The 26,914-nt window shown below is 38.6% G+C and overlaps 1 protein-coding gene across 1 annotated transcript in view; it reads left to right on the forward strand.

The window, feature by feature from the left end:
- The first annotated feature begins 7,071 nt into the window (after window positions 1–7,071).
- LOC106803710 (uncharacterized) overlaps window positions 7,072–26,914 on the forward strand; it is a 34,217-nt gene continuing 14,374 nt past the window's right edge. Inside the window, exons 1-5 of the mRNA XM_087434004.1 lie at window positions 7,072–7,156; window positions 7,268–7,584; window positions 12,796–12,810; window positions 14,908–14,951; window positions 25,640–25,965. Coding sequence (XP_087290130.1) covers window positions 7,072–7,156; window positions 7,268–7,584; window positions 12,796–12,810; window positions 14,908–14,951; window positions 25,640–25,965 — 787 coding nt within the window. The remainder of the gene's footprint in view (window positions 7,157–7,267; window positions 7,585–12,795; window positions 12,811–14,907; window positions 14,952–25,639; window positions 25,966–26,914) is intronic.

The following is a 26,914-nucleotide window of genomic DNA, read 5'->3' on the forward strand; positions in this document are numbered from 1 at the left end:
CTTAGACTTATTTAGGAAGTAATGTTTCAGTATTTTATCTTATTTGGAAATGATCTAGACATTCAGTGAATTCCTATCATTTAACTTGACAACACAACTCAAAGATTTCCAGTTACCAAAAAGATTTTGAAGTTATTTTTTAAGTACATGTACCACAACACATAATTATTGTTAAAAAGTTAAGATAAAGCTTTTTATCTTACTTACATCTGGTTAGTTAACTTATTCTGAATAATTACAATTAGATTACCTACAAAAACTTTTATGATATTAGACAAAGTCGGCCACCATTTTTCCAGCTGTCAAATTTTGTAACAGGGATAACACGAATTTATTTGACTTTTAGTAAGCCTAGGTAGAAGAAAAGTTTTATATTTAGTGCTGAAAATTCTAAAGACAACAAACTTAAATTGGCTTTAATATCAAATATTTTCCTAGAGCACATGATCCTGCAATTCATTTGGGTTAGTTACCAGTATCTTTTTGAGAGAGCGCTGAATTTTTATAGCATGTGTTTTAAGCTTATTAAATAGAGCTTTTTTAGAAATTATACCATCCGGTAGTAGAATAACATCACAGCTACATGACATACACATATATAGACACACATACATAGAGACTCCATAGATATTGTTTTCAAATTACTGCCATGAATCAGGTACGGTAATACAATTCTCACTAGTTATGAAAAATAGTTGGATCCAAATTGTGTTTCAGGCAGATGGAATAAATTAAGGTTATCTACTTAGATGGTTAAAGCTTTTTTTCTTCTAATTTTTGTGGAGAAGACACTTAAGATACTAGATTGTGGGTAATGGTGCTTCTATAGCCATTTGTCTCTTTTTTCCTTCAGTCTTAGGAATCGGTGATAGTCTAGATAACAGTTCCAGGAGAAGTTACAAGCTTTTTGAGATAAATAAGAGAGGTTTTTGGGATTGAGGACAGGGTGGAATCTGAACTCCCTTTTGAGCAACTTTTCCAGTTTTTCCAAAATTTGTGAGATAAGGACAGCTGATTTCAATTCCTCAGAAATTGGGTTGTAACTTAAATAACATCATGGGTTGATCTACCGGTCCAATTACGTCATGCTTAATTTGCTTCTTTCCCTCTGGGTACATAGTTTTATTTTAACTTAAGGAAGAAGGGCTATAGGAAAAATTCCTGTCAGCCTCTGAATATCAGCTTCCAATGTGGCCAAATTTCTGATCATAAGTTATCAAATCCTTTCAAATTTCTTGGTGGGTTTCAGCAGGGACAAACAGTAAACGTTTCTCACAGTATTAAACAACTCCTTTAAATTTTAATTTTAGTTTCCCTTGACTGTTTAGGGGAATAATGTAGTAGTTCACCAGAAAATCTCTCAGAGTTTTGTGAACTCTGAGAAGAGCCCATATGGGACCCTCCTTCAAAGTCAGAAATGTAGGTGTCTGTAAAGACATTAACTTAATGGACTTTTGTACCGTCATTTCTTTTAGGTTCCTCTTATATCTTAGTTGTTCATTAGCTTTTTGCAATAAAACTTTCAATAGGGCCTTTTTGGAATTTTGAAAACTTTGCTTTTAGGCGCATTTCTTAAATGATCTTATCTAATTAGAACATTCCTTCCAATGGCCAACATAATTCCCCTGAGGTTGGTGGCAGTTTGGTAGGACCCTAGCCACAAATGGAATTTAATTCACATTTCTGCTCAGTCATATCTGGCTACAAATGGGGTGAAATCGACATTTCTCTCCGGCTGTTTTTTGGGACCCCCAACCTGGTGGTTGCCAAGCTAAGCTCCTAGTACACAAAATGAGATTAGTAAGATCTTGCTGTTTTTGGTAAATATTTACAGTTTCCGAGACCATTGTTTTTAAACAAGTAGCATGATTAACTCTTTAGAAATTAAAGGTTGCATTTATATTTGCCTTGTCTGCTGCTCTCAAATCTGGTGCACAAAAAGACAAGTGTTTGGAGCTCAAAACAGCACCAAAGTGGCCACTGTAGTTGTAAATCTTCATCAGATTTATTGGTCCACTGGGACAAAAATTTATAAGAGGAAGGGCCATAGTTCTTGAATACAAATCCAGATGCAGTTCCTGAGGGAGGAACTTCTCAGAAAGTTTTAGAAGATGACATTCCTGTATTAAAGGACGGCGGGACAAGGAGTCAAGGAGACAAAGAGATATCAGTTGCAAGCCTCCGGTTTTACTTGTGCATCTGACCTACTGGCTATAGCTGTTCGGACAAATGACACAATAGACAGAATTTGAGCACTCACCAGTTAGAGAATAAGCCCTCAGATGGCAGCAGCCAGAGCCAGCTCTAAAAGAGAAATCCTTTCAAACAGCAATAGCCATGATCCTCCTTAAGGTGGCCCAAGCAGGGAAACTCTTCCAGATGGCAAAAGCCATGAGTTGTCTTGGACATAAGTGTCTCCTGTTCTACTGACCCCAGATTGTGCTATTTCCCTCAGAATCCCCCCAAAACTCAAAGACCTAAATCAAAAGGAGAGAAGGTTAGAACCTGAAAGGACTCATGGTTGGAGGAGCTGGTGGTCTATGGAAGCAGGGAGCACACAAGGCGACCCATGTGGGTACCAAACTCATTTACAGGGGATGCCAGTCCACGAAGTTGGGATCACTTCTGACACCATATGTAAACCTACAAAAACAGAAACCAGACTAAGAAGCAAAATGCTTATTTAGGATCAAAGAATTGCAATTCAAGGAGCACAGATTCAGGTAGAAACCTAAATAATGTTCCCACTTACAGGAGAGGGGTTCAGGATTTTTATGGGAAAAAGGGAGGAAGACGAGGTAAGTTGTATTAAAGGAGAGTTCATTGGTGCTACACAAGGTAAGGCTAGGATTGTACTTCATAGATTGGCTTCATATTCAGTCACCAGGCAAAGGCTAGACTTGTATTTCATTGATTGACTAGTGACTTGGTCATCAGAAAAGTCCAATGTCATCAGTTCTCACAAACAGGATATTCTTGTCCTTGCTGACTGCTTGGCATGTTGGCAGTTTGGTCCAGTTTGGAAGACAAAGAAAATAAGGTGAGCAAGGCAATTCCTCTGAAACGGCTGCTCTGGCTCCACTTTAATACGAATCCTCTCATGTCATCTTTCATGATGTGTAGCTTTGGGAATGTGATTTAAAATACCAGCCCCACTTTCCCTATCTCTAGATTGAGTCTAATAATGTTTATCCCACAGGCTATTTTCAGGATTTAATAAAGCAATGAGCACAAACCAATTATTGCAGTGCTAGAGTGTAGTCTACGACCAATCAAAGAGTACTATTATTTCTGTTATTATTCCACCAACATTCTTTAGTCTTCTCAGAATTCTCACCATTTGTCATTCCTCCTTTCACCTTGTTGTCAGACTTCTATTTTTTCTCTCCCAGGACACTTCCTCCCTCATTTGTTTCACCAGTCACCTCCTTGTATCCCCAGGGAATCAGCAGCTCAGGCCCTAACCTGGCCTCTACCACCCACCAAGGTGCAGCTTCTCCCACACGGCCACCCTGGGATTCTTTCCACCCTGCCCAGACCCAGGGCCATGCTGGGCCGACTTGCCCTTCTGTGAGCCCTCTTGCTCCTGGTAAGTCCAGTTCCCTTTCCCAGTACGTGATGCACAGGAAGGTTCTGAGGCCCTCGCTGCCCCTGCATCACTGCTGCCTCCCTCTGAGATGACTGGGGGGGGGTCAGGCTGGAGCACCCAGCCTCAGTGGTGGTGTGCATGGTCATCCCGGCTCAGCTTGGCCATCCTGCCATGCATCACCTGCACCACGGTCACCTACATCCACTTGGTAAAACCACAAGTGGAGGGCAAGGACCCTGAAAGACTCCTCTGAACGATCATGCTCAAGGCAGATGTGTAGTGAGACTCAGTCCTAAAAGCAGATAAAGTCACCACAATGGAGGCCAAGATGGCACCAGCCATACGCTGTCAGTGGCGAGTGTAGAGAAGTGCGATGCAGGTGTCTGCTGCTGTGTTGCCTGGGACCAGACAGCCACATGAGCTGTTCAGTCCCCCAATGTAAAAAGTACTTGTACTCTCTACTCTGTCCAGGCCTGGCAACTTCCACCACCTCTGGGTCCCTTGGTTACCCTGGTGTCAACCCTCTGAGTCCTAGACTATCCTGGATGCCACCTGCCCGAGTCCACTGCAGATAATGGAAGAGAGCAAAGAGCCACTAGTGTAGGCTGGTCCAGACTCAAGGAGCTTCCTAGTTGGAAGGGGCCTTTCTAAAGATCATCCAGTTTAGTGTTTCTGAAGCATTTGGAGGAGAATCTGTGCTGGTAAATCCAGTAGCCACTAGCCACGTGTGGCTACTGAGCACTTGAAATGTAGCCAGACCAATAGTCTAAGCTTAGATGGACTTCATGTGTAAAATACAAAACATATTTTGAAGTTAAGATGGGAAAAGTGAAATATCTCATTAAGAAGTTTCTATATTGATTACATGTTCAAACGATATTTTGGATATCTTGAACTAAATAAAAATAGTTCTAAAATTTGTTTTACTGTTTCTTTTTACTTTTTTAATGCAGAAGCTAAAACAATTTTAATTTGTGGCTTGAATAGGTACTCACATTTATTTCTCTTGCACTGTTACAGACTAACAATTTAAGAATCTTACTATCTCCCTTGAAGAATGCATAAATGCAATACTTTGCAAATAATTTCAAGGGTAAAGGACTCTGTGAAGATTGACCACAAAATGGTTAAAAGCTGAGACTGGAAGTCTATTCCTATATCCAGTTTCTAAGTTGTTGCTCCACCTACCGTTACTCATTTTGCAGCAGAGGAGACAGTGATTAGATGCACAGGAAACAGTATTGACAACTTCTCAGGGTCCTCATCCATTAGCAGGCCTGACACTCAGATCATCCTGGTAGGTAATAATCCTCATGTCAGGGTGATGCAATCAACCCTGGTGAGACACCGGGCCCTACACGTTCGATGTCTCCCCTAGTGGTACCTCACGTGGGAATTTGGGTGGATTTCCAGCTTCTCTGCATGACTCTTTTCTTATTGTACAATGAAGTGGTTTAACTGCTGAAATTACGTGGCTCTGATTCTTTATTAAAGCAAATCATAAGAAATGATATAACTAAATTCACTACCTTTCTATAAATTCAGTCAAATTCTTGAAAAGAATAGAAAAGAATAAAAGAAAACAAAAGGAAGAAAAGAGAAGAAAATCTGTGCTATCCTCCAGCCTCCAAAAGGAAACTTCTCTGCTGCTATATGTATCTGTGTGGGGGGAGGCTGTTTGAGGTCTAAGCTGAGTTGAAACACCTTTTTAACTGAAAATTCTAAGTTTATGTACGCTTTAAAAGCATTGGTAATCACAATTAATGAAAGGAAAATATAAAAGATCTGAAGGAAATTGGTTCTTCAGATTCATTACCTCATTCTCTATCCCCTATGCTTCTGTTTTTGTGGTTAGAAATTTACAATTAAGACATGCCTGCTTGTGAAAGAGCCCACACCCCCACCTCTACTGAAGGCCTAGGTCAAGGCTAAGACCTCCCAGTATGTTGGAGAAGGGGTCCGGGTAGAGGGGAATGAAACTTACTTTTTCTCTGTTTTCAGGTTGTTTGTTCATTTCATCTTCCCCCTTTCTTAATAAAACAGAACCCTTTCCTCTTCAGGCACCGTCTCAGTGCCTGACTCCAGGGAGAAGTGAGCTCTGTGAACTGGTGATAATCAGGGGCGTGGCCAACAGGAGGAACAAGCTCCTCACTCATCTCCTTACAGAACAACATCATCCTCATTCCCCAAGACGAGTTGCCCAGTTCCTCTGTTTTGAACGCTCACACCACCCTAAACCCCCATGTTCACCCCTCACTGGCTCCTGCTTTGCCCTTTATGAGCTCTGTGACCTTGAGTGAGGTCTTAACTCTTCTTAAAGGGGAGAATTGAGGCTGACACTCAGGTTCCTGATAGGACAAAGTGGGTAGCAAAGTCCTTCACTGAGACAGGAAGAAGAGATGGGTTGGGGTGGGGAAGAAGAGTTCACCCTGGGCTGTGTACAAAGTCAGTTTGAGCTCCTTCGTCAGACAAATGAACATCCGAGTAGTCAGCTGGATATGTGCCTGTGGAGCTCAGGAGAAGGTGTGGGATGGAAATGGACCTGTAATTTCCTCCTATCATTACTTACGCCATTTGCCCAAGACAAATAATGCCATAAACGGGAAGAAATCCCTTAGGCAGGGTAGGTAAAGTGAGAAGAGAAATCTGGAAAACAGCAACTTTTGGTGGACTGGTGAAGAGCAGTCTGTAAAAATACTCTAGGGCAGATTGAATGTCTTGAATTAAGGAAAGAAAAACAGACAAATGGAAACTCAAGAATCCAAAAAAGGAAACCCAGCTTCATAGAGGAGAATCTGGGGTGTAGTAGAGACATATTGTTCTGAACCTCCAACATAGAGACATATTGTTCTGAGCCTCAAACAGAAGCAAACAAACCAGAATAGAGTGTTCAGCCCCCTGAAGGTGCCAGTAACATTCTAAGCTATAGGCTGTGTGGGTAGCTGAACAGATGGAAGCAGATTGAAGAAGCAAAGTCTCTGCAGCTGGTTGCAGTTCTCTGTGGGCCCAATGATGCATCACACAGCCTGGACCACCCTCCCTTCCTCCCACCAACTCTGGCCTGACAACTCACTGGGGTTATTGAGGACTGATTCTGTGACAGGCAGTGGGAGAAAGGAGAACATGGCATTAAGTCATGTGGTCTCCCCATTAGGCAGCTCTCCGTGGTTAGGTGCCATATCATTGCATCTTTATTACACACAAAGAACTTAACATAATGTCTTGCACACAGTGGGAGCTTCATGAAGAGTGTTTGGAATAATAAGTCCTCTCAGAGTTCTGTGGTGGCTGTCTGTACTATGTGGTCTGATCTAAGGTGAGGACCTGGCACTAGTGTCTTCACATAGCAGGGATGTGCTAACAGGTAGTGAGGACACTCCTTCACAGTGAGTCAAGAGAGTCACGTTCACCCCCCGCCAGTGGGAGGTTTGACTTCGTGACTCAGCCAAGCGACGGTGGTCTGAGACTCTTCTCAGCAGTGGATGCAGGCTGCCCTGGAGGAGAGCGCAGTTCATTCAGACACGCTGTCACTCATCCCAGCATTACCTCTGACAGCCCTTGGAGCTTGTAAGGTTTTTTTGTCCCCCAATTCCCTTTGACAGATATTCTCTAATTTTGTAATTTTTAAAAAAATTCTGAGTTTTTGCTCATTACTCTCCTCCTTCCCTTCTTTTTCAGTGTGTGTGCATGGTGCAGGTCATCTAGAGCAACCTCAGCTTTCCAGAACTAAAGAGCTGTCAGAAACAGTGCATCTGGAAAGTGTGGTATCTGCTGTAACAATTTCTACGACGTCCGTACATTGGGATCAAGAAAGCCCTGGTCAAGCCATGCAGCACCTGCTGCACATTTCATCTCACAACACTGTCACAATGGAGGCAGGCATTCCGCTGGGCTCACCTGAGGCAGACAAGACACCTGCAACTTCCACCTCCACCCTCACTGTTCACTGTGTGGGGAAAGGAGACTCAGCCACTTACTATTGTGTCTTCTGGGAGGTGCACAGCGGCAGATGTTAGAGCCATGCCAGTCAGTAAATGTCCAGTGACTCTTCATTCACTATTGTGAACTGGGAAAGCACAGTTACCACCTGTATTTTACTCAGGTTTCTAAATAAACAATCATATGGGTGACTGTGTATGGAGTTGCCAAATTCTATATTTTCTCACAGAGGAAACTTTGCATAATTAGGTGCAAACAATCACCTTCGTGTTTTCAGGAATCTACTCACTCCTCAATGTGCTTTCCCATGGCCCCCACGTTTATTCATCTGGATCAACCTCTCCACTCCCTCTATTTGATTTTCTGCCAAGATATGCACACCACATCATTTCTGTGACTTCTTTTGTTCTAGTCAATATACATCACATTAGTTTTTTGTGATCCACCTTTCTGCTTTGGTTAAAAAACTGGATATTAGTGCCAGGCCTGTGGCATAGTGGTTAAGTTTGGCGTGTTCAGCTTTGGTGGCCCAGGTTCAAGGGTTGGGATCCTGACTGCAGACCTACACCATTCATCAGCCACACTGTGGCGGCATCCCACGTACAAAGTAGAGGAAGATTGGCACCCATGTGAGCTCAGGGAAAATCTTCCTCAGGAAAAACAATAAATAAACCATACTAGATATTAGATTAAATGCTATACATTTTCCTAGAGGCTAAACTGTAACAAACGCAGCGTGATCTACCACCGCAATAATAATATCAGATGCATGCCCTGGAGAGGTGATATTTATTTGATTTTGCACAAAACTTATAAACACAGCTACTTGATGAGTCCGAATCAAAGTCTGCTTTGGGTTGGAGTTTGAGGATAGTTCATTTTCTGGCTTAAGATTTCACTCACCCAACTGGAAGTGTTTGACTGACTCCTCTGAGCCAGGCGCTGTCACAGCAGACATTACAGATCTCCTCTGCTCTGTCAAGGCTGCAGGTTGCTCCTGTAGAGCCCTTTCTCCTGCTGGGCTGCCATTATCTGACTACACATGTGGTACAGCAAAGTGGTTAGGACCTAGGCCTCTTGTACAGAGAGATCCAGGTCTGACCCGGGCTCTGACACTGACTAGCTGTGTGTCAGGCTGATGGCTTCTCTGGCCCATTTCTTCACATGTAAAGGAGAGGTCCTTGCACTTGCCTCATGGGTTGTTGTGAGGGTTCCTGCGATGCTGCACACTAGGAGTTTGGTCCAGTGCATGGCACATTGTGAGAGATCAGTAAATGTTCACTGATAAAAAAAGCAAACAAAATAACAACTAGCATACATAAACATACAGGACATACACAGACACACACACACACACCTTTGTAAACCAGGGCTTAGCACAGCATCTGTGATAGTGTGGCTGACTGTTACAGTTTAGTTACAGAGTGATTAACTAGATAGGAAGAGACTCTCATGAGTATTCACCCCAAATCAATTTAAGATTTTATTTATTTTATTTTTTCCCCCCAAAGCCCCAGTAGATAGTTGTATGTCATAGCTGCACATCCTTCTAGTTGTTGTATGTGGGACTCGGCCTCAGGATGGACGGAGAAGTGGTGCCTCGATGCGCACCCGGGATCCGAACCCGGGCCACCAGCATTGCAGCGCGTGCACCCAACCACCAAGCCACAGGGAAGGCCCACCCCAAATCAATTTAAATCTAAGTGTTCAATCATGGTTCTATAGCCCCTTGACTTACACACATTGGGGAGGACAGTGGCCTTGTACTTGGAGCAAGTAACCTCTATTGAGGGGCAAACAAATCCATATTTGGAGTCATTTCCTCCTCCTGCCCTTCTCCTTAGGGCTGAGGTGAGCTTCCCCAAGGACACTTTGACCACACACACCAAAGGCAAACTAGCCAGAGGAAACCAGCCCTGTCCTAAGTGAACATTTGCCAATTGAACGGTGGTTTAAATTGCTGATTCGTAGAAACACTGAAAGTATCTTCTAGAACGTACAACACTGAATATAGTGGGGACTCAAGTAATGTCTGGTGAAGTGAGATGAATATTTTGAGTATTCTTGTGGTGCTCACATTACCTTGTGGGTGGGGGTTTTTGTGTACTGGAATGCCTGAAAGATCCTGATGACTTTGGCTCGACTTATTTTCCTTCAGACCTGAAGTGGGTGAGACACAACGACTCTGAGTAATCGAAGCAACATTATATGACCTAATGAATGCTGAAGAAAATCCAAGAAATTCTTCAAAATTACTACTTTCACATAACAGGTCTATTACCCAACTCCCCACACATCCTATCACTGTGGGAAAATGTTGTCTGTAACCTAGGAGTCATCTTGTAAAAATCACAATTCAAACAATTTGGAGAATCATCTGAAAATCGTGTTGACTGTTTGGTCTTGGGGGCTCTTTGTGCAGCCCTGAGAACGGGTGGAGGAAAGGACACAACTCTGGAGTGGTCATCTCTGGATGGTGGCATCATGGACATTTTTTTCTATGTCATTTCTGTAGTCCTCAAACTGTCCGTTCGAAAACACTTATGACTTTTGTATTTTATTTTAAAATTTATTTAGAGAAAATTCATGTTTCGTAATATTAAACCTACATCTGCATATTATTGAGCACTTAGACACCACATGTGAAATTTGGTGATTAGAAAGGCCTGTAATGGGCTAGGTTTCTCCTCTTTTTTCTAACAACTTTGTCTTCTTTTCAAAACAAGACCTGTTTTCTGTCCTGATTCGTACTGGTCCCATCTGCCAAGTAGAGAGAATGTTCATCCTAGGGGTTCTCAGGGTGGCTTACTGGGCTTGGAAATCTCTTTTTCCCTACGCGGTACAGAAATGAAATATTACCCACTGTGGTGAAAATACTCAGTTCCTCTTCCATTGTATATATATATATCCATGTCTTCCTTATTGGTTCATCTGAGGGTGGTTACTTGAGCTGCTTCCAAGTCTTGGCTATTGTGGATAACATGACAATGAACATAGGGTTGTGTATATCTTTTCAAGTTAGTGTTTCTGGTTTTTTTTGAATACCTAGGTGTGAAATAGATGGATCATAGGGTATTTCTGTTTTTAATTTTTTGAGAAACCTCCATATTATTTTCCATAGTGACTGCCCCAGTTGGCGTTCCCTCCAGCAGTGTATGAGTGTTCCCTTTTCTCCACATGCTCTCCAACACGTGCTATGTCTTGTATTTTAATAAGAGCCATTCTGATGGTTGTGAGGTGATATCACCTGGTATTTTTTTCGGCCAGGAAAGATTTGCCCTGACTTAACATCTGTTGCCTATCTTTCACCTTTTTTTTTTCTCCCCAAAGCCCCACTGCATGGTTGTATACCCTTGATGTAAGTCATTCTAGTTCTTCTATGTGAGCCACCACAATAACATGGCAACTGACAGGAGTGGTATGGTTCCATGACCCATAAAAGAACCTGGGCTGCCAAAGCAGTGAGCACTGAACTTGAACCACTAGGCCATCAGGGCTGGTTCTCACAGTAGCTTTGATTTGCATTTCCCTAACAATTAGTGATGTTGAACATCTTTTCAGGCGTCTGTTGGCCATCTGTTTATCTTCTTTGGAAAAATGTCTGCTCACAATCTCTGCCTATTTTTTGATCAGGTTTTTCATCTTTTTGTTGTTGAGTTGTGTGAGTTCTTTATATATTTTCGAAATTAGCCCCTTACTTGATATATGATTTGTAAATATGTTCTCCCAGTGGGTGGATTGTCTTTTCATTTTGTTGATGGTTTCCTTTGCTATGCAGACGTTTTTAGTTTGATGTAGTCCCATTTGTTTATTTTTGCTTTTGCTTCCCTTGCTTGAGGAGACATAGTGTTCAAAATCACACTGCTGAGATTGACGTGAAAGAATGTACCACCTCTCTTTTCTTCGAGAAGCTTTATGGTTTCAGATCTTACATTTGAGTTATTAATGCATCAGAATTATTTTTTGTGTACAGTGTAAGATAATGGCTTACTTTCATTCTTTTGCGTGTGGATGCCCAGTTTTCCCAACACCATTTAGTGAAGAGACTTTCCTTTCTCCATCGTATGTTCTTGGATCCTTTGTCAAAGATTAGCTGTCCCTAGATGAGTGGTTTTATTTCTGGGCTCTCAATTCTGTTCAATTTTTCTGTGAGTCTGTTTTTCTGCCAGTACCATGCTTTTTTGATTACAACAGCTTTGTAGTGTATTTTGAATTCAGAAAGTGTGATACCTTTAGCTTTGTTCTTTTTTCTCAGGATTGTTTTGTCTTTTGTTCTTCTATAGAAATTTTAGGATTCTTTGTTCAATTTCCATGAAAAATCTCATTCGGGTTTTGATTGGGATTGCATTTAATCTGTAGATTGATTTAGGTAACATGGACAGTTTAAGCAGGTTAATTCTTCTAATACAGGAGCACAGAATATCTTTCCTTTTCTTTGTGTCTTCTTTGATCTCTTTCAACACTGTCTTATAGTTTTCGGTGCACAGGTCTTTCACTTCCTTGGTTAAATTTAATCCTAGGTATTTTATTCTTTTTGTTGCGATTGTAAATGGAATTGTATTCTTGATTTCTCTTTCTGCTAGTTCACTGTTAGGGTATAGAAATACAACTGATTTTTATATGTTGACTCTGTGTCCTTCAGCTTTACTGTTTTTATTTACTATTTTTAATAGTTTTTTGGTGGATTCTTTGGGTTTCCTATATATAAAATCAGATCATCCACACATAGTGACCATTTGACTTATTCCTTTCCGGTTTTGACATCGTGTATTTCCTTGTCTTGCCTAATTGCTTTGGCTAGGATTTCCAATACTACATTGAATAAGAGTAGGTATCCTTGTCTTCTTCCTGTTCTTGGGGGATAGCTTTCAGTTTTTCACCAACGAGTCTGATGTGATCCGCAGTTTTTCCTTATATGGTCTGTATTATGTTGAAATTTTTTTCCTTCTATATGCACTTTATTGAGAGTTTTTTACCATAAATGAATGCTGAATCTTGTCAAATGATTTCTCTGCATCTATTGAGGTTATCATGTGATTTTTATTCTTCATTTAGTTAATGTGGTGTAACACATTGATTGATTGGTGGATGTTGAACCACACTTGCTTTCCTGGAATAAATCCCACTTGCTTGTGATGTGTGATCCTTTTAATGTATTGTTGTATTCAATTTGCTAAGATTTTGTTGAGAATTTTTGTATCTATGCCTGTCAGCAATATTGGCCAGTAATCTTCTTTTTTTGTGTCATCCGTGTGTTTTGGTATCAGGGTAATATTGAGGTTGTAAAATGTGTTAGGAAGCATCCCCTTCTCTTCAATTGTTGGAAAAGTTTGAGAAGGATAGGTATTAATTCTTCTTTATTTGGTAGAATTCACTGGGGAAGTCTTCTGGCCCTGAGATTTTTTATTTTGGGAGGTTTTTGATTGTTCTTCCCATCTCCTTGCAACTGATTGGTCTATTCAGACTCTATTTCTTCTTGATTGAGTTTTGGAAGGTTGTATGATTCTGGGAATTTATCCATTTTTTTTCTGGTTTACCCAGTTTGTTTGCACAGAGCTTTTCATAATATTCTCTTATAATCATTCGTATTTCTCTGACATCTCTTGTAATGTCTCCTCTTTGATTTCTGATTTTATTTGTTTGAGACTACTCTTTTTATTTTTTAGTGAATCTAGCTAAAAGTTTTGTAACTGAGCAAAAAGGGGCCCGTCTGCCCACCGCAATCCAGTGCCAATCAGTTGCAAACAAGTCGGTGGTTGAGAAAGGAAAATTTATACAATTAGCTAGCATAATTGGAAGATGGTGGATTAGTGTCCTAAAGAACCATCTTAAAAGTCGTACAGAATCTTGAGGCAGTTATATAGGAGAAATGGGCAGGGAAGGAGGGCATTTTGGGATGTCCATCATCTGGTGTGACGAACTTCAAAGAGCCTCATTATCTCTTTCTTTGTCGTTTGTGATGGGTACCAACACAGAGTTTTGCTTTCTGGAGGTCACCATGTTCCTGGGGGACTCAGAGAACAAAGTTATCCTTATCACAGGTGGGAGATATATGTAACCAAGAGTCATGGAACTAGCAGATCACGTATTTTGCAAAAGTGAGAGGTGCTTAATCACCTAGGCTAGGTGCAGGCTAGAGCGCATTCTCAGAGACTAGTGATTACAGGATTACAGTTGCAATATTGCCTCCTTTCCCTAAGATGGCTTCCCTCATGCTAATGTAAGATCTAGCTGTTACAGTTTGTCAACTTTGTTTATCTTTTCAAAGAACCAGCTCTTAGTTTCATTGATCCTGTCTCTTTATTTTACTCCTATGACATTTATTTCCACTCTGAATTTCATGATTTCCCTCCTTCTACTGATTTTTGGCTTCATTTGTTCTTCTCTTTCCAGTTCTCATAGCTCTAATGTTAGACTTTATTTGAGATTTTTCTTGTTTTTAGAAGTAGATCTGTATTGCTATAAACTTTCCTCTTAGTACCACTTTTGCTGCATTCCATAGATTTTGTTATGTTGTGTTTCATTATCATTTGTCTTTAGGTATTTTTTAAAATTTCTCCTTTGAGTTCTTCATTGGTGCAGTAGTTATGCAGTATAATATTTGTGACTTCCAGATTTCCTCTTGTAGTTGATTTATAGTTTAATACACTTGTGATTGGGAAAGATGCTTGATGTGATTTCAATTTTAGTTTAAATAATCTATTATTTCATAGGAGATAGAATTCTATAAATTTCTTCTTTGATTTCAGGAAAGGTAATGTCATCAGAGAAATTACTTTCTCGTTTGGTACTGCTGGGTAAAGAATCATATTACCAAATGGTAAAAGTGGCTTTATTAAAAATGGAAAACTTTGTTTACATTCCTCAAGTGTATTTGTGTCGGCATATTTGCATTTCAGTTACTGAAGAGTTTCTTTCTTTCAGAAATACATTCCCAAATTGCTAACGATGTAGCCCTGGTGTTGGTGAGAACAAACGGGCCTTTCCTTTGATGCAATCTCTGAGCTGTTTCAACACAACTAAACACCTGGAAATGAAAAAAAGTCTTAATTCTCTGAATTCTCTTTCTAGTAATTTAGAAAAGTAGTTCGTTGACCAGTTGGGCCTGATCTCTTCTTTTTCAGCTCTTATTCTTTCCATTTTCCATCACTGCCTTTCAATGATTAGAGCCTTGGTGGAAAACAGATACTTGGGTCATTTTATCTGAGGAAAATTTATAAAATAAGGGATGTCACAAAACTTAAATTCAAGTACTTGACATGGAACCCAGAAAATCAAATTGCCAGTACAGAGTTTTTTCACTGCTAGTTACATCATGAAACTTACGGGAAGGCTGAGATTTTGTAAAGCTTTAACCAATGTGATCATACTGGATCAAGACATTTGGAAAAGGGACTAAGCTCATAGTAACTCCCTCTGGTAAGTAACTTTTTTCTATTTTTACCATAATAATTAAATACTGATAAATGCTTTTTAGAAAAAAACACTTTAGGATCACCCTTATCTGACTGCCACATACTTGGCCTCAGCATTTGAAAAACAAGTTTGCAGCTACTGGTCACTACATATGAAAACAAAGTTACTTGTTAAATGGTTTGTTCAATTCCCTGATTATAAACAGATTGAAATTCTACCGTTAGAACACACACACAAAAAATGATAGACTCAGACTAGAAATTAAGATATTTTGAGAACCATATCTGTAAACCATTGGTATAAGTTATCGGTCCCAGTTATTGGTCTTGCTGAAGACCATCTTTTAAGTGAGAGACAATTTTAACAATTACCTCTTTTCTATATTTTGTGATAAATATAGTGCTCCTTTCTCTCAGTAACCTGCAAAACCTGTATTATTCATTTTCATCTCATAACTAACAGCAATGCAAAAAGTGAATTCTTAAAAAATTATTAAAGAACATCAATAAATCTCACTTCTTATTACTCTAACTTCTTAGAGGTAGGCTGAGATCAGTCAAAATTTATGTTATCACATCTCTTGTATTGCCTAACAATGGGCCAATTTAAGGGAATTTGTAAGCTCAATAAGCCATTTCAGCTCCAAAGTCCATGAAAAGAGTCTGCATGGTTTTATATCCTCATTTGCTCATGTATCATGTGAACAGGCATTCGTTGAAGATGGTTTCTGTGCTGGATACTGAGGATAAAAGAGGGAACAAGACACACATAGAACAAGTCCCAACATTTTAAAAGCTTCTAGTCTAGTGGATAAGTGTTCTAACTCCATCCAGATCCTTGGAGGCAGTTCTCTGCCTGACCTAGCAAGGAGGACATTAACAAGGAGTTAACTAGCTAGAAGAATCCTGAGTCCCTAAGGGGTGGAGGCATTAGGTCCATTTGGTATTTCTGTATTGAAAGATTTGTAATGAATTTTAGATATTTTGTTTATTTGATTCCAAAAATAACCAATGGGAAAAAATAAACAAAAATTGCTAAACCTGTCATTTGGTGAGAGAATGATTAACATCAAGGATTAAAATATTTAACTGGGCAAACATATTCAAGAATGTCACGAGCTGGGTTTGTTTTTTTCTAAATTCAGCCCAGTAAATTTTTTCAATCCACATTAACCTTAAAGAAGAAATCTTGCCTGAATGAGGGAGAACAATTCACAGGGATGTTCCAAGCCTACTAGATCCATTGAAGTGAAAGCTTTCAAAGAATTCTCACAAAGTTGATAAAACATTGAAAAAATGAAAGAAATTATAATTTGGTTTCCGTAGTAATTGTGATGATATGAACAAAGATTTCATAAATTGAAAAGCAACGTTCTGGTCCTTTTTTCCCCAACCGACTACACATTCAATGTAAATTGTGGCAATCAAATTAAATAATTATGACACAGATATAATTCACCTGGGTCCTGCAAACTGTTTTTTAAGAGAGTGTGGTGCAGAGAAAAGTATAGACTTTGCTTTTGGGTCATTTTCTGTATAATCATCCTTTAGCAAATAAATTTTGATTCACTCATAATTGCTCTACTAAAATTATAAAAGTAATACTTGCCAATTATGAAAACAATTTCAGAATACAAAAACTAAAGAAAACATTAAAATTGTACATTAATTGGAATCTCCGTTAACATTTTGATATATTTCCATCCATTCATTCTATCTATGCAACAACCATCTGAAGTGGTTGTTGTGAGGATTAAATGAAGTTAAATATGGAAATTTCTAACACGGTCAGTAATAAAAATGTCAATTCTCCTAAATTCACATTACTACCATTGGAATTCTACATGAATTCAAGAGTAGAGATAAATGTCTTAGGAAAAGACTTTCAATTTCTAAGACTAATTGTTACCTGCTTCTAAAATGATTAGAATAAAATAAGCATTATCTTAAATATTATTAGCCTGAATATAAGGTGATAGCTCATTTTCCAGTAGAAATATCTGGATGTAAAAAAAAGAGCAAGTTTTGCAACTTGAATATATAAATTTGTAGTGATATAGATAAAAGTCAGATATCCACTTATAATATTTAATTTCTTAATTGGATTATAAATGCAAAGTTAAAAATTAGATCGGTACAAATATCATTTGAGAAATAGTGCTCCTTTTGCCCTCACATTTCATTAAAAATTGTGCTCAGACTGTTGAAATGCATCTGAAACATCTACCTTAGAGCAACTTTCTAGGTCATCTCAGGGGGTGAGAGTCTGTTTTGTGATCCCTGTACGATGATGTCACTGGATATTTTATCTAAAGAGACAGTTATCCATTTATAAAATAAAAGGAAGGCATTTTTTAAAAGTTATTCTTTTATTCTATAAATGTACAATGTAAGCAAAAACTGTAGAGCTTTATTCCCGAGTAATATTTACCAAATGCATGTTCAATTTCTTTAGATTCTTTCATGAGTGGTGGCTCCAAAACTAGCATTGGAGTTCATTTCTCATAGAGATCTTGCCCAAGTCATACATTTTGATCAGAGTAGAGTATTAAAAGAGCATCTTTCAAAATGAGAAGTTACACGAGGACTGAAACATAAGGTGACTCCTGTTTTCTGAGGGATATTTTGGGGAAAGAAAGCCTCACTTTCTCCTCTGGTACTTTCAGTCTGTTTGAATGCTGCGTGTTTTGTGTCTATGCCACAGAGCTAGGATTCGCAAACATATCCTCCCACCTCTCACGTGACATTTGAGTTAGACCTTATTAAACTATCAATCACTGGGGCAGAAAAAGAAATAAGCTATAATGCACAAACTATTTGGCATTTATTTCAATTGCCTATTTCCAAAATCTGTTTGAGAAGTCCTAGAGTCAAATACACAAGTACGGGGTTACCTCATTTTCTGGTGCTCCGCTTTATTGCTCTTTGCAGATACTGCATTTTTTAAGAAAGGAGGTTTGTGACAACCCTGCATCAAGCACCTGTTTTCCAACAACATTTACTCACTTCATTTCTCTGTGTCACATTTTGGAAATTCTGGGATATTTCAATATTTTCCTCTCTTATTATATTTATTATGGTGATCTGCGATCAGTGATTTTCGATGTTACTATTGCTTTGGGGCGCCATGAACCAGGCCCATATATGATGGTGAAGTTAATCAATCAATGTTGTGTGTGTTCTGACGGCTCCACCTACTGTTTCCCCATCTCTCTCCCTCTCCTTGCACCTTATTCCCTGAGACACAACAATATTGAACTTCATCCAATTAATAACCCTACAATGGCCTCTAAGTGTTCAAGTGAAGGGAAGAGCTGCATGACTCTCATTTTAAATTAAAGGCTAGAAATGAGTAAGCTTAGTGAGGAGGGCATATCAAAAGCCAAGATAGGGCAAAAGCTAGGCATCTTGTGCCAGTTAGCCAAGTTGTGACTGCAAAGGGAAAGTTCTTGAAGGAAATGAAAAGTGCTACTTGAGTGAACACAAAAATGAAAAGAAAGCAAAACAGTCTTCTGTTGATATGGAGGAACTTTTAGCATTCTGCATAGAGGATCAAACCAGCCTCAATGTTCCCTTAAGCCAAAGTCTGGTTCAGAGAAAGGCCCTGACTCTCTTCAATTCTATAAATACTGAGAGACTTAAGGAAGCTGCAGAAGAAAAGGTCGAAGTTAACAGAGGTTGATTTGTGAGGTTTTAGGAAAGAAGCCATCTGCATAACTTGAAGGGCAAGATGAAGCAGCAAGTGCTAATGTAGAAGCTGCAGCAAGTTATCTAGAAGATCTAGCTAAGATAATTCATGAAGGTGGCTGCACCAAACAATGGATTTTCAATGAAGATGAAACAGCCTTCTGTTGGAAGAAGATGCCATTTGGGGCTTTTATAGCTAAAGAAGAGAATTCAATGCCTGGCTTCAAAGCTTCAAAGGACAGGCTGACTCTGTTGTTAGGGGCTAATGCAGCTGATGACTTTACCTTGAGGCCAGTGTTCACTTACCATTATGAAAATCTTACAGCCCTTAAAAATTATGCTAAACCTACTCTGCCTGTGCTCTATAAATGAAGCAACAAAACCTGGGTGACAGCACATCTTTTTACAACATCTTTAAGCCCACTGTGGAGACCTACTCCTCAGAAAAGACGACTCCTTTCAAAATATTGCTGTTCATTGACAATGCACCTGGTCACCCAAGAGCTCTGCTGGAGATGTACAACGAGATTCATGTGTTTTCATGCCCGCTAACACAACATCCATTCTGCAGCCTATGGGTCAAGGAGTAATTTTCATTTTCAAGTCTTATTATTTATGAAATATATTTCATAAGGCTATAGCCGCCATAGTGATTTCTCTGATGGATCTGGGCAAAGTAAATTGAAAATCTTCTAGAAAGGATTAACCATTCTAGATGCCATTAAGCACATTTGTGATTCACTGAAAGTGGTCAAAATATCAACATTAACAGGAATTTGGAAGAGCTTGATTCCAACCTTCGTGGATGACTTTGAGGGGTTCAAGACTTCCATGGAAGAAGTAAATGTAGATGTTGTGGAAATAGCAAGAGAACTAGAATTAGAAGTGGAACCTGAAGATGTGACTGAATTGGTACAATCTCATGACACAGCTTTAATGGATGAGGTGTGGCTTCTTTGGGATGAGCAAAGAAACTGGTTTCTTGAGATGGAATCTCTTCCTGGTGAAGATGCTGTGAAGGTTGTTGAAAGGACAACAAAGGATTTAGAATGTTACATAAACTTAGTTGATAAAGCAGCAGCAGGGTCTGAGAGGATTGACTCTAATTTTGAAAAAAGTTCTACTGCAAGTAAAATGCTATCAAACAGCATCAGATGCGGAAGAGAAATTGTTTGTAAAAGCAAGCGTCAATCGATGTAGCAAACATCATTTTTGTCTTATTTTAAGAAAAGGCCAAAGCCATCGCAAACTGTAGCAACCACCACCTTAATCAATCAGCAGCCATCAAGATCGAGGCAAGACCCTACACCAGCAAAATTGTTACAAGGGGCTGAAGGCTCAGATGGTTTGCATTGTTATGCAATGAAGTATTTTTTAATTAAGGTATGTGCATTCTTTTTAGACGTAATACTATTGCACACTTAAGAGATTATAGTGTAAATATAACTTATATATGCACTGGCAAACCAAAAGCACTGTGTATCTTGCTTTACTGTGGTATTTCCTTTATTGCAGTGGTCTAGACCAAAACTGCCAGATCTGTGAGTGTGCCTGTACAGTCAGCCTACGAAATAAAAATAGAAGATCAAAATCAGTAAGGAAAGCAGAAGACAAAAGATCTATGATTATCTAGCAAGAAGCACAGGGTCAAATTTTATGCTCAATGGTAGGAGAATAAATGTAGTAGAATTCATAGTTTTCATTAACTGATGAAATAAAGCCCACTAAATTGTCAAATAGGACATGTTTTTCCCACCATAAAATTAGAAAAGAACTTCAACTCACGAGTCCTTTAGGAGGAAAGTCAAACAAAGAGTGGACATTGCCTTTAACATTCATTTTATAAAATGGAAGAAATGGTCTTTCAGCAAACCCATTTTATCCCACCACTGCATCGAGGCTATGGGCAACATAACTTGAATGTCAGCCACAGATGGTGACTCTCAGCAGATATGGTCAGGCAGGTAATTTATTTATTTTGTTGTCTAACGTGTCAATAGGAGGATTTGAGGACAGGCATCCTGCCATCTCTCTAGTCATTCTACCTTGAAGGCCCGCTGCCAGAAGTTTCAAGTTGAACTTTCCACGTGAGCTGGAAAGATGTCAGTTTGAGGCTGAAATTTCTGGTGAAAACTCGGAATGCAAATAGGTTGTGCTGTTAATTAGGGAAAAGAGCCATTTGTTTTGGACAACACGAGTGAAGCAGTTCCATATACTAACTGCGTGTTATCAGGCTTTAGCTAATGTTCCCTTTAATTTTCTTATCACTGTGAATGCAGCGGATAAGACAAGACAATGATTACCTATTAACTGGGTGTGTGCAAGGCACGTTTCCTGTGATTATGGCTTTGAGAATTCCAGGTATGTTAGAGCAAAGTGGAAGGCAAATGAAGTAACACATCTTCACGCTTACTTGCCACGGATCTAATTGCTACCCCAAAATACTGAATCCCTATTAGTAAGGGCATGGTTGGGTCCCAGGAGATTAAAATGTCTTTTTGGAGCATGCAATCATCACAAACAAATAGTTAAAAATAATGACAATGATAATAACGACCATAATAATGATTAAAATCTCTATTTCTATGGAATTTTTATTTAAATAACTTTTCAGATACTGTTTCATTTTAGTCTCACTTCAGCTCTGAAAGGGATGTTGAATTGATTTACACTAACATCATCGTTTTCAAACAAATAAAGCACCAAATCCTTTCATTTACTTGATTTCTCAGCCACAGAATTTGTTGTGAGCAAAATACACCAGGACCAGAACCCTGGTCTCTTAAGTTGCAGGCCATCATAGTTCCCTAGAATTTGAAGTACCCAGAGAAGCTAAATTATTCCAAGGTGTTTGATACGGGTTGATCACTGTGGAATTATTATACCAATCTCTTCGGTGATGGAATAAAACTTGGCACAGGTAGGCATCAGAAGAATGGAATTTTACAAGGTACGTGACGGAAGGCAAGAAGAAATTAAATTGGAATAATAGTTAAGAAAGTTTAGGAAAAACAGGAATGTGATGAGTATTGGACGTAGAATACTTAGGAGAGATTTTAAAACAAATCTTTGTGGCAAAGAACAGCATAGACAACATTGTGCAAATACTGTAATACGATTTGGCTTTGTGTACATAAAGGACTTAAGTATAACTTAGGTAATTGTCATGAAAGTGTTTGTCCAATGGACAAAGTTTATGATTACAGGTAAGTTTTGTGAGTTGATACATTTCCTTTCCAACTGTGAGAGGGTATTGTCAAAGAGCCTGGGAGTCAGGCTGACCTGGATTCACCACTTACATCCTGCTAATGTGAACTTGGGCGATTATTCTCTGGCCTCAGCTTCCTAATCCATAAATTGGTATGACAGTATGTATCCAGCAGAGGTTGTATGAGAATTGAATGAAATAGTGTGAATAAAGTACTTGACACATTGTCTAACACATAATACGTGCTGGATACAAGTTCCTCCAATTCAAATGTAAAGGGAGAATTGTATCCAGGATGGAGAGTTGTTTGCAGCCAATAATATTGACAGAGCAGCACCTCTCCAGAGGATTCAGTTGTACCTCTAACTGCTCAAATGGAAGGATATCTTACTGTTCACTCAGACACAAAAATGAGCTTGGAGGTATTTGTTTCTCTTTAGCAGAATTTTCCCCCACTTGGCAAGAAAACTGAGATTAAAATGTGTTTGTTTTTCATTTCATTGTTGTTATATTTGCTTTAGATTGCAAACCTTTATTTTAATTGATATCATCCGTAACACCAACATTTACTGGCGCTAATATGTACAGCAAGTAAGTTTGGGCTTCGTGCCCGTATATCAGGAAAAGAGTTTAAATTCATACAGAAAATGTTCAAGAGGTAAAATCACTTATCGTAGAAACTTGTCATAGATTTGAAATACATATTTAAATATGAAATAGCTATAAGTATTTATTCAATAAAAGAAGAATTACAAGAAGAAACTAGAGAACACTTAAATGAATATCTATGCATAGGTTTGAAATATCATACCATCAACTACAATGTAGTTGATATTTGGTAAAGTTACGTAGAATTCAAATTGTTGCATCTTAATAAAGTATAAACAACTCAGGCAATTTCACTCAAATGTATTATTTGATTATGCATATGAATATATGTAAGTGAATTAGGTTTATTTATATTTTTACCTGGTTTCCATTCTATGCATCATGAAAATGATTTTGACCATAAAAAACACTGTTAATAAATTTTAAAAAGAATATTTAAAGAAAAACATTTAATATAATTATTTAAAATATAGGCACGCAACACATATACACAAGTATACCATTTAATGCTCACTTAACTATTACATTGAGAAAGTTATGGAAATTCCATATTTATTTTATCTTGAAAAGAATGAAACTTAAACAATCTAGCCAAGGAAAATGAACAGGAGGCAAGAATAGTGTGTCTTCAGACAGAAATTTTTCCATTCCTCATTTGATTTTCAATTTCTTTAGTATAATGAATCAAAAGTATTCCCATGAAGAAACCGAAGTTCCTGAGATGAAAATTAGATTCTTTAATATATTGAATAAAGAGTAAAATTTTGTAAATATAATGTCTGATTGAAAAATTAGTCTTGTTTTATATAATATACTTTTTAAATTACAAACAAAGTATAATGTTGAAGAAATATACTGACTTACTATCATAATCAATGAAATACCATTTACACTAAAAGGAAGATGTATAAAATTAAACTAAGCACAGCACATTATGACCTAATTACAGTTACAGCATGAGTAAAAGACTCAGCATGTTTCCTACTAATTTACTATAACAATCAGAAGCTTTGCTATATAGGCAGAACTTCTCAAGAATTTTTTTCTGTTCTTCTCATATAAGAAATCTACTTCTTGCTTTCTTAAGAAATTGTCCATTGAATAATTTAACTTCTAACTAGCCCAAAGAGAATATTAGTAAAGCATTTTGTGTGTTAATTGGAAATCAAATTGGAAAGAGTTTTAATATTTATAATTCCCATCGTTAGATTAACACTAAATGTATAATCATCTAACATTCCAGCATTCAGGTGACATGCCTTTGTAAACTATGATGTTTTGTTTTATATTTTGACATTATGTCTGCAAGAGACTCTGGAACGGTGACATTTAACATTACCCCAATTATATATACTTTATTCAGCAGGTGAATGCAAAGAAAACAGTGGAACTCTACAGCAGTTCAGCAGCCTTATAGGGTAGACACAAATTTTAGGGGAGAAACTGAGACTCAACATATGGTCTATTTTTCATCAGGCTTAAACTTCTAATTGTTACTGGATACATACCCAGGTTCTTTACCTGCCACACAAGACGGGCCAAATAATACCGGAACACCAGGTTTATGGCAAGGAAAGAGTGTTTATTTCGGGTGGTGTCAACAGGGAGACAAGAGCTCTCAAATTTGTCCCATCTCCCCGAAAGATGGGAGGCAAGAGGTTTTAAAGGTTGTGAGGCATGTGGCTGCTTGTAGGGAGGGAGCCTGTGGCCTTGCTGGTTGGTGATTTTCCACCAGCCTGCATTTGGCCTTGTGGTTCAGCTGGCAGGAAGGAGGATCACGAGATAAGGGAATCAAAGGTGGGTGTCCTTGGTTGTCTGTCTCCGTGGTGGATGGTGTAGCCTGGCGCCAGGAAGCCAAGGAGTTGAGGTCCGAGATGCTTTAGCTTCCAGATATTCTCTGGCTATCAGTTTCCCTGTAACAAAACTTCACAGGACCTGTAACTAGCCAAAATGTTAGCATGAGGGCACCTGGGCTCCAACAATCTGTGGCTTCTATTTGCCTTGTGAAGTTCAGGGATACAAAGGATTAAAACACTGGTATTTACAAATGAATGTAACTTAGAGAAGCAGGGAAAGAGGATGAGTGCTTTTGGTTTTAACCCCATATATGCTGGGTTTAACGTAGGGGAACTGATATCAGGTCCAGCATCAAAATGAAATTCCAAAATAAAATTTGTTCTTAGTGAACATCACCTAAAGTGAAACAAAATTCTGATGAATGCATTTACTTGATTAGATTAATAGCGTTTCTGAAAATAATCAAGAAATTTTTTAATGGAAGTTTTGGAAATACTGCTATTTTGCTGCTAAATTCAAGACTTCGTAAACAGATTGGAGATGCAGCACTAATACTGCCCTACTCAAAAACCTAGAGTGGTTCAGATGTGAAATTGAGATGTTATATAAAAATGGACATCAAGTAGGAGAACTCCATAATCTCAGAACTGGGCACGGGATCCACATTTGGACTAAAGGCAAACTTGATTGTCAAGTACACGTTGAAATGGATTGCCATTAACAAGTGACTGTACATTGTTTTAAAAAAAATGAAAAACTTTCTCCTGACACTTATTTATATGAGAAATAAGACAAATATGGTGCATTCCAGAAACAGTTAAATGAAGAGTGAGGTTTCATAGAGTTGCAGAACATGAGAAAGTGTTATTTCAGTAAAAAGAGCATAAGTTAGAAAATTCATGGCATGGGAAAGAGAAGTGCTTTAGGAGGGACCAAACATTCATGTGTAGAGAGATCATCCAAGTTACCCGGTATCATCCCCCACACCCAACATCAACTCACCAACTTTGAAAACATGCTCCACGATGATAGCACAAAAGAGATTTTAAAAATTACACGTGTTCATGAATGTTAGAAGCCTTGAAATGGAGAGGTTAAAAGTCATACCTGATCTTAACATGTGGAGAAAGAACAAAGGCCAAGTTTCAATCCAGGCTCTGCCACGTAACAGCTGTGACTCTGGGCAAGTTACATGGCCTCTGGAAACTCTCTTCCCATTGAAAATAAGAACAATAAGTACCTCACAACTCATTGTGCAGGAAAGGCTATGGTAAGCACCAATTCAATGGCGGCTTTTCTTCCTTTTCCTATGCACTAGGTTGTTCCAGACCACACAATCCTTGTGCTTCCCTAGCGATTCTGTTCAATTACTATTCCATTTTCTCCCACAGGTAGAAGACTTCCTGCAGACATTTCCCCCAAGCCCACCATTTTCCTTCCTTCAGTTGCTGAAATAAACCTCCATAAGGCTGGAACATGTCTTTGTCTTCTTGAGAATTTTTTCCCAGATGTTATAAATGTATATTGGAAAGAAAAGAACGGCAATACCATTCTGCAATCCCAGGAGGGAAAAACCATGAAGACTAAAGACACATACATGAAATTCAGCTGGCTGACCGTGACGGGAAGGTCAATGGATAAAGAACACAGATGTATCGTCCAACACGAGAAGAATAGAGGAGGGGTTGACCGAGAGATTCTCTTTCCTCCAGTGAATGAAGGTATGTGTGCATAAATATAACCTCCCAGAACACCTTTTTTCAAAGGGATAACCCACCATTTCAGTCAAGTATTAATGAAAAACAAACAAATATAAATCTTTGTTAAATGTTGTTCCACTTATTAGTAGCAAAAACATCCCTCTATTTCCCCATAGAATTAAAATAGTATAGGCATTGGAACATAAAAGAGAAAAAAAAATTACTGACCCTTTCCCAGCCTAAGTTTCATCTTGAAAAATATAAAGGTCACAATGATGTTTTTTAGGGTAGTTGTACGGATTAAATGAAACAAGTTACGTGAAAACACCTAGCAACTTAGTACAAAAGAAATGCTCAAAAAGAGGTTCGGCTTTTGGTGGTCTTGCTTGATCAGGAAATAAGAACAATTATATGTCTTTCAGGAATGTTCTACTCAGCAAGCAAACTCACTCTTATGTTCATCTTGCTATACACAAAGTATTACCCAAAACAATGTTTTTAGGTGACAAAATGGTGTTCATTTGAGAGAGCCAGATCGCAGTTCAAGAAAAAATTGAATAATTAGGCCACTGTAGTTTTGTTATGGTTTTAGGTTTTCCAGATTTGTATTTTATATACCACCGAAAGATGAAATTTCATAATTAAGATTAGGTGAGGTGAATGTGTACACAAATACTACCATTCTACATGCTGAATGTAAGTCTTGCAAGCATTGGTAAATGAAGCTCAACAAACATTTATTGCAGAACTAACATGTGTCAGGCCTGGGAGAGATGTGTGGATGAGTACCCTGGGATGAATTACTGTCCCAAGGAGGATGCCCTGTTGTAAGAGAGTACATTCTTTTCCTAATCACTCAGCGTCCCTCGTGATTCAGGCATGATGTCCCAGAGGACTCCCGTTGATGCAGATGCTGCTCATTTTTAGACAGTGTGGGCAGGGGGCTGACTGTGCCTTGGTCCAGGCAGAG

The sequence above is a fragment of the Ceratotherium simum genome, chromosome 1, assembly GCF_057802395.1.
Source record: "Ceratotherium simum simum isolate JZ-2026a chromosome 1, ASM5780239v1, whole genome shotgun sequence".
NCBI lineage: Eukaryota > Metazoa > Chordata > Mammalia > Perissodactyla > Rhinocerotidae > Ceratotherium > Ceratotherium simum.